Source organism: Podarcis melisellensis (assembly GCF_964234715.1).
Source record: "Podarcis melisellensis genome assembly, chromosome: 12".
Taxonomy (NCBI): Eukaryota; Metazoa; Chordata; class Lepidosauria; order Squamata; family Lacertidae; genus Podarcis; species Podarcis melisellensis.
The window spans coordinates 31,678,409-31,690,986 of NC_138544.1; the positions used below are offsets into that span (position 1 = coordinate 31,678,409).

Below are 12,578 nucleotides of genomic sequence, written 5' to 3' on the forward strand. Positions count from 1 at the left end.
TCATAATTGAATCAGTAGCTAGGAACCTATATCAAAAACTCAAGGGCATGAAACAACAAATTACAAACAAAGACATAAAATGGCAGACACAACAAATAACGAAAACACCTGAGCAGATAAAATCCACTATGTGCCAAAGGCTCGCATAAATAAACATCTTCAATTGATATTTTTCTAAAAAACTGTCAAAGTAGGAGACAACTGGCATTCCCCAGGAGATGCACCACAGAGACGCTCTTGCCTTGTGTCACCACTCTACAGACCATGCTCATTTATGGGACCATAAGGAAGGCTTCTCCAGCTGATCTTAAACCATGGGCCAGCAAGTATTGAGAGAGGTTATTCTTTAAGTATTCTGGCCTTCAGTTGTTTGGGGCTTTGAACACTAGTACCAACACCTTGAATTGAGCCCGATAACATACAAGCATCCAGTACTATATGATCCCATTTGCCCCAAATAACCAGGCAGCAGTATTCTGATGGTGCAGCTTCCACACCATCCCCTAGGATAGCCCATGTCAAGCACACTGCAATAGTCCAATTGTGAAGTTATGAGAGTGTGGGCTACTGAAGTCATGTTATCCCTGTCCAGGAATGATTGTAGCTAGTGACCCAACCAGAGCTGAACATGGGTGCTCCTTGTCACTTATGCCATCTAGGTCTCTACTGTCAGTTTCAGATTAAGGAGAACCCCCAAGCTATGCACCTGTTCCTTCAGAACACCTATCCCATCCAGAACACCTCCCTAGTTACCAGAAACCACTTACCCACAGTACTTCCATCTTATCATAAATCAGTCTCAGTTGGTTGGCCCTCATTCAGACTATCACTTTTTCCAGTCATTGGTCCAGCACTTGTACAGCTTCTCCTGATTCACATGAAATGAGGAGACAAAGCTCAATGTAGAGATGGGTGTCCTCTTCATACATGCAGCACCTCACTTCAAATCCCCAGATTACACCTCCCAGTGGTTTCTATATATTATTAAATAGCATAGGGACAAGAACCTCACATCGTAACTGCCTTTAGGTTAATCAGAAGTCCCACCCAGCTACTTTCTGATAACAGACCTTCTAGAAGAAGTGGGAACCACTGCAATACCGCGCTCCCAACTGTCAGAGGCTTAGTGAGCAAAGGGTTCAAAGCTCATACTGCAGCAGATCTTCACTGTTATCACTCCACCCATTTTTGCTTTCAGAAAGGTCAGCGGAGTTTCCTCAGTGGGTTCAACCCTCACTGATATAAAGATCCTAGTTTTTGATGGTGCAAGGGAAGTAGCATCCTCCAGCCCAGCTCTGCATTTTGTAACATCAGTGTTATGGCAATGACGGGGTTGGTAACTTGCGCGCAATGGGCTTCTGGAGCACAAAAGACTGCCAGCAGGATTGCAACCCACCTGAAGTCTAAGACATCATACAATTGGTTCTTCCAGTTGAACTCAGCCAGGTCATGAGTCCACTGGTGGTTCTACACACTCCTGAAAACTGTTATATAGGAGGAGCAACTAGCTGTATGAACTGGCCCATGGACATGGTGTAGTGTATTAGTAGCAGTAGCAATGTCACTCACTTTCTAAGACACAACTATTTGCACCAGCATTTAATTACAAACGAAAATTTAGAATGTGACACTTGCCTGTCCAGCTACTTCCTTAATCCTAACCTTTCCCATCCCACATTCTTACCCACACCAACGTATGCAGAGAGACTTTCTGATGTTGGAGAGTTGAAACAAAAGATCTTGGAAAATCAAATAACTCAGTGTGTTTTGTAGGTATAAGCCAGTTCTGTGAACTGAGCTGCCATTTATATTATGGTGCTCATCATGTGGCCTGATTTGCAAAACTGAACCCATATATGAAGATGATGTCTTGATCAGCCTTGTATTCTTTCCCTCCCCACTTTTTACTCTAACAATGTATTTGCTTTGCTTCATGCCAAACAAAGTACATCCATAAGATTCATTAAGTCAACAGTTGTATTCCTCATTTAAAAAAAAAAAACACCAAACTGCAGTAGGTTATAATTATCACTATAAGATACATATTAATATGCTCATGATTTCCTGCATAAATGTATTTTTTAAATAATTTTGACAAGTTACAGAACAGCAATACGCTATGAACAACTTGAGTAAATGATTGTGAAATTACACACAGTCTGATATTTAACACTTGACAATGTTGTTTTTATGGCTGTTGATTGAGTGGCAAACCTGAATATGCAACTTTTATATTGCACCTATTTTAAATACATATATTGCTCTGAAAAGAGTTCTGGCACTATGGTTGAGATTGTAAATATATAAGGCAGTCCATTAACTTTACGCCAGCTTTTTTATATACCTGGAGGCCTGTGGCAGCATTTCTTGACAAGATAGCTTAACAGAAGAGTTGATGGGCAAACAGTTCAATCAAGAGTGGCTTTTAAAACTACATATGATGATAAACAGATTGACAACAGCAGCCTGCTTCCTAGATAATAAAAACAAGTTCCACATTTTTTTTAAAGGATAGAAATTAACTATACTGTTGTTTCATTTTAGCAAGGAGTGGTAAAAGAGATTCCATTTCAGAGCACAGCTTTGGTTTTTCTGATGTTTTTAAACTCCAAAGGCCATCAAAGGCAATATACACCGACTTCCCTAATGGTCTCCCATCCAAGCCCGGATCTGCTGAACTTCAGCAAAGTGGCTGCATCATCTTGTCTTATTTATTATTTCTTAGGCCTTCAGGCAATCCGCCTCCCCAACAAGTTTTTACTGCAGTTTTTGCAACAATCAAAACATTCTGAAGTTGGAGCATAGTGCTGATGACACTAAGGTTGCAGGTTCAACCCCCGAATGGGACAGCTGTATATTCCTACATTGCAGGGGGTTGGACTAGATGATCCTCAGGGCGCCTTCCAACTCTACAATTCTATGTTTCTAAAATTCTATGAAATGAATATCATACTACATGGTTAAAACCTGCATCAAACAATCCCCAGCATCAAGTTCAAATAAAAATGCCAAGTGCAGAGGAGATAAATATTCAACCAAAAGCCCTGGCGAAAACTCCAAATCTTATTTGGAGAGGAAGGTGTTCCACAGGGTTGTATCCAACTAAGCTGTAAGCTGAGTAAACCTATGGAAATTAATTTGTTAGTTGTCCACTAATTTCAATGGGTGTGCTCTGACTATGACCAGCATTGAATACAAGCAGGGCCGGATTTAAGTTTGATGAGGTCCTAAGCTACTGAAGGTAATGGGGCCCTTTATATGTCCAGCTGTCCTTTGTCAACAACAAATTGTCTCTGTTTTTTGTGTTGAATATATGCTATATGGTAATGTATGGACCTAATAGGTATTTAAAGCCATTTGCCCATGTTGCCATGCAACCAGTCCATGCAGAATGTAGGCACCCTATATATAGAAATGAGCAAACCAGTGATATTTTAGGGAGCAGACTAGCAGGCAGGGCCCACTACTTACACCATAGGAGCCTACACAACACAAAACACTGTTGCTGTATGTAGGTTTTATTTTATTTGCTTTTTATCTTATATTTTGGAAATGTACATCCAGTTGTTGTTTTCTTTAATTTGGGGGGGGGGGCAAGAGAGTGGGGCCCTAAGCTATAGCTTGTTTAGCTTATACGTAAATCCAGTACTGAATACAAGCCTATTAGGGAGGATTATTATCACAGCTGCCACCCACTCCAGAACTAAGCATCTGGTTAGGTACAGATTTATCTCCAGACCATGCCCTGACATAGATTAATATGTGGTTGTACAAAGAGCCTGTGCTGGATCAGATCAATAACCTGTCTAATCCAGCATCCTGTTCTCACAGTGGCCAGCCAGTGTGGTGTAGTGGTTAAGAGCGGTAGTCTCCTAATCTGGGGAACCGGGTTCGCGTCTCCGCTCCTCCACATGCAGCTGCTGGGTGACCTTGGGCCAGTCACACTTCTTTGAAGTCTCTCAGCCCCACTCACCTCACAGAGTGTTTGTTGTGGGGGAGGAAGGGAAAGGAGAATGTTAGCCGCTTTGAGACTCCTGAAGGGGAGTGAAAGGCGGGATATCAAATCCAAACTCTTCTTCTTCTTCTTTGAGAAGCCTGCAAGAAAACCTGAGTGCAACAGCACTCACCACTCAACCCTTGTGCCTAAAGGAAAAGGCCTAGGGTCTTTGGGAAGGGGGAGAGGCTTCCTTGGCCCAGATTCCCCCTTGGAAATAAAGATCCAATGGTGCTTCCATAGAAAGAGATGGTCAATATAAAATTAACAGAAACGTAACAGCAGAATCCAAAACACAGCAGCTGATTGAACAGGAGATACACCTGCTGTCCTCTTGCCAAAAGTAATCCAGAACCTCTATCCTAATTTCCATTTACCTTTGGACACAGATTCAGCACAATGAAGAGTTTCTTTTCAAGCCCTTGCAGTTTATCCGCAAGAAAGTTTGAGTTCCTATCTTAAATTGCAGGTCCACCAAACAACTCCCATTGCCACCGCCACCTCCCCAAGAAATGTGCTTCCTGTGCCAGTGAGGTCTGGCTATCTATTTCACAGCGGATGTGCTGCTCAAATGAAGAACGGAGTCCAAGATTCCTCCCCTCCCCAAGCGAGTTTTTAGGGAAACAGGCAGGCGGAATAATGCAGAAATATTTGCATTAGAATGACTTTTAAAGTTCAGCAGGAAAAGAAGCGGGGAAGGCGAGTCGCCCGAGCTTTTGTTCTTCAATAATCGTTGCAATTCATTGAGCCTGGAATATGGAGGAGCCAAACGGCTTTGCCATTTGATGCAGAGGACTCCAACGCGAGCGATGCAGCAGTCTCTCATTGTTTTCTGCCCTTTTAAAGGTAAAGGTACCCCTGCCCGTACGGGCCAGTCTTGACAGACTCTGGGGTTGTGCGCCCATCTCACTTAAGAGGCCAGGGGCCAGCGCTGTCCGGAGACACTTCCGGGTCACATGGCCAGTGTGACATCGCTGCTCTGGCGAGCCAGAGCTGCACACGGAAACGCTGTTTACCTTCCCGCTGGTAAGCGGTCCCTATTTATCTACTTGCACCCGGAGGTGCTTTCGAACTGCTAGGTTGGCAGGCGCTGGGACCGAACAGCGGGAGCGCACCCCGCAGCAGGCGCTGGGACCGAACAGCGGGAGCGCACCCCGCAGCAGGCGCTGGGACCGAACAGCGGGAGCGCACCCCGCAGCAGGGATTCGAACCGCCGACCTTTCGATCAGCAAGTCCTAGGCGCTGAGGCTTTAACCCACAGCACCACCTGTGTCCCTGTGTCACCTGTGTCTGCCCTTTTACACATATGCAAACGACGGACTGGCGGCGGCGGGGGTCGCCTTTGTGCGTGGAGGGCTTAGCCAACCATCTAGCGCACGCTGCTAATAAGAAGTGGGCAACCAGCCTGCAGTCGAGCACACACCCCCCCCCCCGGTTAAGTGACAGGCCTCATCAACGAGAAAGACAATCTACGAGTGGATCCAGAACCTGCCAACAGATAACGCGACAAGGCAAAGCTAACTGCCTTCCGGGGGGAGAAAGGACCGGAGGAGAGGATGGAGACTTAACTAGCGACGCCAAGTCTCTCCGCGTATAATAGCAGCGGGGGGGGGGGAGAGAGACTGGCGCTTTGAGTACTAAGGCAAACAGAAGATTGATGGCGAGGGCAGAGGAGTTTGGTTCGCTAAAGCGCGCAGAAGAGCCCGGTTCAGATCTTACCTTCGCCTCCATCCATTGTGTTGCAAACCTATAAAGACAGGTCGGGACCAATGTCTTCGTATAGGCTATGTATGCTCTTGGAATCTAAAATGATGTGCATTAAAACTAGTGGTCATGATTAAAACTAGTGGAATCACAGTCAGCTGGAGGTCAGGAGGTCGAACCAGACCCAAGGAGACCTACCGCAGTTTAAAGCCCTCTCAGCTCGCTGAGTTAGCTTGTGCCTCAGCCTAACCTGCTTCGCAGGGTTGTTGTAAAGACAACGTTACACATAGGAGCCAACCCCCAGGGGCCGTGGTCCCTTTGGCCCCCTCCATAAAATATTTAAGGGGGCCTCCCCCCCCAAAAAAAAGTTGATGGGCATTGACATTCAAATGGTATGGGCGAGCCCTTTCTTGTGATCCATTATGCGGGGCGACACTTACTCCCCCCCCCCCTCAATATTTTATTCAAGTTCGCAGGCCTGACTTACAGATCCTGTAATGTAAAACACTCTGAGTTTTGGGGAGGAGGGATAGGAGGATAAAACATTTTTAATATATAAAAAGGAATCATAAATACATAAAAATCTTACTGAATCAGTAAACCGCGTGGCGACTTTCGAGGCGTTCAGCCTCACGACAGCCATCTCGGCTGCGGAAGCCGCTGTTCTCCCGGTTTCAAAGATAGAGATGTATCCAGAGTCGACGGCGGAGACATGGGCCTTGAACATCCAGGCTGCGTCCCCAGCTGTTCCTTCACCTCCCGGATCCATGAATCAGCAAGGTGCTAAAGTGTTTAAGCAGACACTCGGCGCCAGCTTCGCCTGCCTCCGCGCTACCCCCACCCCCACCCCCCCCAAAAAAACTCTCCTACGTATTCTTCGTGGGTCTTTGAATAAGCCTGATTTAAAGCGCGGCCCAATCTATTCCCACCACCGCTCTTTCTTGTAAGGCTTCCCATCACTCATCCAGTTACACCTTCCTTGTCAACTTTCCTGTGTTTTATCGACAACCGCTTCTCCGCGAGCAAAACCCTGGGGGACAGCTCTGTCAATATTAAGTGGGGATTTATGCCATCGAGGGGCAAAGTCAATGATTATCTCTTACTTAACCGAGGAAGGCAAAGCTCGTAGGAACGCCAAAAAAACTATCGCTTATGTTTAAGTTAATTGGGCAAACACATAAATGGGCTCGGGGCTTGTTTGTTTGTTTGTGCCGATCAGTATAGCTAGCCCATTACAAATAGTATCCTTATGGCACAATCCCAAGGGCTTGGCTAAGAATCAAATGAGAGTTCTTGCATTCCTGTTTGTTTGTTTGTTTGTTTGTCTTTTTAAATGCTGAGGTGGGATAATTAATTTATTAACAGCTGTTCTTAAGGACTGGGTCAAGAGACAGGTTGGCTTAGGAAGAGGTCACCGGGAGGGTCACTCATTGACTTTCGTTGGCGCAAGTGATCGATACTGTGTGTGTGTGTGTGTGTGTGTGTGTGTGTGTGTATAGACTTCGGTGAATATTTCACTGTCAATAAACTTCCAGGTGAATTTTTTCAACGTATTGAAGTTTTTGTTTGTTTGTTAAAAATAAAAAAATCTATCAAAACATAAAAAAGATAAAAGGAACCTACACTTCTCACCATTCCTAACAGTGTGACGCTGTCCTCCAATCCATAATAAATATTAAGTCGTCGTTCCCCCCCCCCTTTCTATTCGCGCCGGATCCTTTCATCGAAGGCGCTTTTCATAGCAAGTAGTCAACCTTGTTTCTCACCCATCTGCTTTTAAGAGGAGCCGGTTAGACAGGAAAGAGCAAATGCACAAATCCTGTTCCCCAAAGGGTTTTCTCTTCTATTACGTGTGAATTACAGTCTCCCTTTTGGTTCTGGAAAGCAACGTAACTTAAACTGAGAAGTGCCATTACCAAATGGTAGGTGGAGGCTGCAGGCACCCAACTATCTCCCATATTTAGAGAGAAAATCCTGCTCTGTTGCCCAAAAGACGTTCAAAAAAGGAAGGGTTTCTGTTAGAGTAGGGGGGTTGGGGGAAGCTTCCTTAAGGCTTCATTATTATTATTATTATTATTATTATTATTATTATTATTATTATTCCATTCGCTTCACATAAAATAGCATCGATCGTTAATGAGACATCAATCTCAGTTATTCGCCTTCTTTGTTTCCGAAGCGAGAGGTCGGGCGCTGGAGGGCTGCTTTGTTAACTCGCTTGGAGTCACTACGCGGTGAGCTAGAAAGCGCCATGAACATGGAAGGTTACTGCAAAGGTCTCTACCGCAAATGTCGCTGAGGGAGAGCTTGAATGGGTAGGTCACCACTGTGGCCGTTCAAGAACTGTTAGATGCTGTCCAGGGTCCTAAAGATGAACCGAGCTCCTGTCAGGGCGTGTGGAGCTGTGTTGCGCGTGGAGCTCTCCAAGGTCCTGAAAATAGCCATTCTGTGAACATTGTTGCTTAGTTCCATCAGAAAAGCAAAAAGGAGACGAGGTGCGCCGGACCAGCAGTGTGGCTAGGAGCAGGAGAACGGACTTTCTGAACTTCTGAACAATGGAAACCATTGCTGCACCACCTTAATATTTTTTTTTAAAGTTCTGCCCCAACTGCTTTAACATAATCCTAATATAAGGAAAAATAAGAAGTTGCCAATGTAGCAAAACTAAGGAAAAGATACTATATTTCAAACCTATAGGGTGACTTCTCTTGTCCCTCCCAGGTGCTAAGAGAAATATCCATTTTAATCTCTGCCTGAAAACTTGGCATGCTAATACAGCATAAATGACTGAAACTGACTGGCTAAATATATGCATAGCAAAGAGTCTACCTTTGATATAGTGTTGGTGACTAAAACCTGGAACAGGTTTTTTTTTTAAAGCCAATAAAACACAAAACCCACATAATTTTAGTACAAGAGCTGTCAACCTGCCAGATTACTCCGAGCTAGGTGTTTGTAAGAAATGAGGAAGAGATCTGCACAACTCAAAAGCTTGCGTATACATGAGACACTTGTTTTGTAACTCTGAAGCGACGCTGAGTAAAGGAAATCGCCTTTTGTGGAAACCTATCCAAGACTACAAAAAATGGAACATTTAAAAAGAGGCGTTCCTCTGCGGATAAGGTGTTCGCTCTTTATAGATGAGAAGGCAACATACATTTGTCTTCGAGCAGTCAAAAGAGTTCAGAGTTTCAGTGGAAAGTCTTCTCGAGACAAGTTCTGTAGGCACACGCACAGCAATAAACCTGAAGAACATATATTTAAGCCCACTATCTGAACAAATAGTTTGTACAGGTCTGGAAAAAAGAGTTGGTTCTGAATATTAGGTTCTATGAGAAAGGAAAAAAAAGAGAGATATAAAGATTGGAGAAAGCTATTCCTCTCGCTCAATAAAAGGCAGAAAATAAAGAGTAAGAAGAGTAAAGAAAGACTTGGAATGAACAGCAGTGGTTGCTTAGCTGATCTCTTTAATACTATGAGTAAAGAATGATACGTTCCGTTTAAGAATCATCCATTGGTTCCTGGTTTCTGTCGTCAGGTGTTCCTAACAAAGAACTGTGATTTACACCGCACCATTGACTACCCTTGCGTTCGACACTCCCCCATCTGGTAAAAAGCAGACTAGCTTATTTGGCTTGGAAGTTTTGTGTGCCGCTCTTAAGAGGGTTGTGGTTTGAGCCAGCCCCTTTGGGAAAGAGAAGGAGAGGTGGGGAGAGGGCAAACTTCAGTACCAGTAACTCTCCGCATGTTAAGTCTAAGCGGGTGTCATTTCGGAGAGTGGATACCTTTTTCTGCCTCACTTAAGATCTCGGGAAACCCGAAAGGTTGGGACAGAAAAAGGAACAGCCTCTCTCTAAGCTTTGACACTGACGATACTGGAAATCCCAGTTCGAGCAGCTGGCTGAACTGTAATACTAGAATGGCTCCCTGCTAGGACTTCTCCCTCCCTCCCTCCCTCCCTCCCTCCCTCCCTCCCTCCCTCCCTCCCTCCCTCCCTCCCTCCCTCCCTCCCTCCCTTCCTTCCTTCCTTCCTTTCTTTTCTTCCCTTTTGTGGTGATGGAATCTAACACAACAATCGTTTGAACACATAACTTGCATGGAGCCTCAGTGAAAAAGTTCCAGTGGAACTTGATTTTCAGAAGCACGCAGTTATCCAAAGCCTAACTTCTTCAAATGGAAGTAAATTCCCTTGGTTACAATAGGACTTACTTCCAAGTAAATTGATTTAGGCTTCGGGTGTTCATGTGCTGCGAGGAAGCAAAACCTTTGGGCATTATTCATCACAGCTCCGAATAAGGGTACTCAAGATTTCACCCTAAACTATTGCTGCATTGCATCACATCGGCAACAATATCCCGATGGGAAGGCGCGCGCTCTCTCTCTCTCTCTCTCTCTCTCTCTCTCTCTCTCTCTCTTCTTTCTTTCTTTCTTTCTTTCTTTCTTTCTTTCTTTCTTTCTTTCTTTCTTTCTTTCTTTCTTTCTGTTTTACAGCAGGTTCTGTTTGGCAACCAGAGCAACAAACCTGTTAAGCAGCAATGCTTAACTACGCAGATTATGCATAGTTGAAAGCAAGTGCCATGGATTTCAGTAGAACTTACTTCCAAGTAAAGCAGCAAACCTAAGCATTTTACTTAAGTAAGGACTGGGGTGTTTCTATGTCTAAGAAGGCTACAGTGCTGAACACACTTCCATGAAAGAAAAGTATTGACACTCTCAGTGCCCGCGTACATCAGACAAAATGGAAATAGGCCCAGGAAAACTAGCATGTTTTAAGACCTGTGCCGCCCAATTCTGTGCAGGTTTACTCAGAAGTAAATCCAACCGTCCACAATGGGACTCACTCCTAAGTGTGGGTAGGATCGCAGATTTAATTTCAATTGGAAGTGTTTTGGATGGAGGAGCGCTTTGGTACGCCAAGACTAAGAACCAATCTACAAAGTGTAATTCTGAACTTCTGCGACCGAACCCGGAACTTCCTGCATCAACACCCCTACCTAACAGGACTGTGACCCTGCTGCCTTTAGAATGGCAGGATAGATCCTCTTCGATTAAGATCAGACTGTGGCCAGCGATTGAACTAATGCAAACTCTAACGCGGCTCATAAAACGTGCGCAGGAGCACAGAACGTCTTGGGAACCAGCCTGAAATCCCAAAGGAATATTTGGTCTTATTCACAGCTCGGATAAGTTGACGCAATTTGGGCTTCAAACCTTGTTGAAGTGGGAGGGCTACATTCAAGGAAAAGGAGTGAAGGGACCTCATATCAGGGGAGGGAATGTTTGAGAGAGAAAAGTCCATAGAAGCCAATAGGACCAATGCAGTCTAGCTGCCAACCATTGTGAAGTCAATGGGATGTGCAAGCTCGATTTTCTCCGCATTTACACGGGAGCAAGTCCCATGGTTTGTGAATGGCCCACTTAACACTATAGGAGCTCGCTCCGATTAAATCAATGTGTTCGGGCGATTTATATGTGGATGGGCCTTTTGCAGTGCTTAGTGAGATAAGACGCCAACGCTCGAGAACCTCTGGGGAAGGCAGCCACACATTCAAACCCTCCAGTTCTTCCCCTTTAAGGTAGAGACTGGCTGTGTTTACTCCGCTCTCGCATAGAGCGTGCCTTCCCACTTTGCGTACTTGAGCCAGGCATCGCTGCATACAGGCTAAGTTTATCGGGAAGCCAGTGCCACTGTGTACTCTGAACCTGCCAAATGTCTTCGGTAGAACTTCTCAAGAAAAAAAAAATTAGAGAGGGAGGTGCCAAATCCCGGTTTATAGATTGGGTTGGCTGGCTGGCTGGAAGTGTCAGCAAGCATAGCATTTCCACAACCTCATATATTCACCCAGAAGCAAAACAGTCCCACAGAAGTTGGTGCAACGGCTGACGATGGGCAGGATCGAAGCTCCAATGGAGGCGAAATGGAACGTCGCCTTGTTAACTTGCGCATCGTATTGGGAACCCTCCGCCCTCTCGATCCTATGCGTAATAGCAGCAGCAGCAGCCCTCGATTAGCTCGCGTCCGTCATTGAGGCTGGAGATCTTGGTGGTAGTGGCGGCAGGGAGGCCGCCTGGCATTTCCTCCCATCAATCTGACAGAGCCAACTCAGGAAATGGCTGGTAATATTCATCGGGGGAGCACTTTCATTAAACGTAATTCATTCGACTTTCACAATAAATTGAGTGACATCCTTACGGCAGAACCTTTTTATCCTTGATGAAGTGCTTGCCAAGCTTTTGCAAAAAAAAAAAGAAGGGGGGAGCGAGATGGAAGAAGCTTCCTCCAAGCAGAGTCGTCAACATGTCAATCTGCCGCATAAAAAATGGCTCAAGTCCTATTTACCAAGCACCCAGGGGGGTGCTTTAAATGCTGACTTACAAGAGCCGGTTGGAAGTTAAACTGGCTGGCAAATCACCCGGCGAGATTCGCCCAAACTACTACTAGGAGGAAGGAAGGACGGAACAAGAGATCCTAAACGGGGTGGGGGACAGAGCTTGCGAAATCGGCGATTCCCAGCAAGGGGGTGACTAATCTGCTTAGCCTCTGACTGCCATCGCTAATAAGGAAAATTGGGTTTCTATTATTATTATTAATAATAATAATAATAATAATAACAATAATAACAATAATCAGTCTAGAGGCAAGGCGGGCTACACAAGGGCTGAAATGAGCTTCTCATTACTCCTAGCTCGGAAGATTTAGCTAATCACTTAGCTGGAGAGCTGCTGTCTCTGTAGAAGTAGGGACCCCTCTCTGAACATTCAAAATAGTTGGGGGGCGGGATGGAGAGGGGGGGCTAGCCTCAGGTAGCCGAGTCTGTGCTGATTTAGAAGAGAAAGAGGCGATGTTAGCACACCTGGAAAACTACCCTTCCGCCCCACG

The 12,578-nt window shown here is 45.2% G+C and overlaps 1 protein-coding gene across 4 annotated transcripts in view; it reads right to left on the reverse strand.

Moving 5' to 3' along the window:
* The window catches only part of NXPH1 (neurexophilin 1), a 169,505-nt gene that overhangs the window by 148,500 nt on the left and 8,427 nt on the right, over nt 1-12,578 (reverse strand). The window contains exon 1 of one of the 4 annotated variants that reach the window (XM_081882874.1): nt 6,288-6,482. The exons of the other annotated variants lie outside the window; for them this stretch is intronic. Within the exon in view, the coding sequence (XP_081739000.1) occupies nt 6,288-6,467 (180 nt within the window). The 5' untranslated portion in view covers nt 6,468-6,482. Of the gene's footprint in view, nt 1-6,287; nt 6,483-12,578 lie in introns of those variants that run through there. 4 annotated transcript variants of the gene reach the window in all.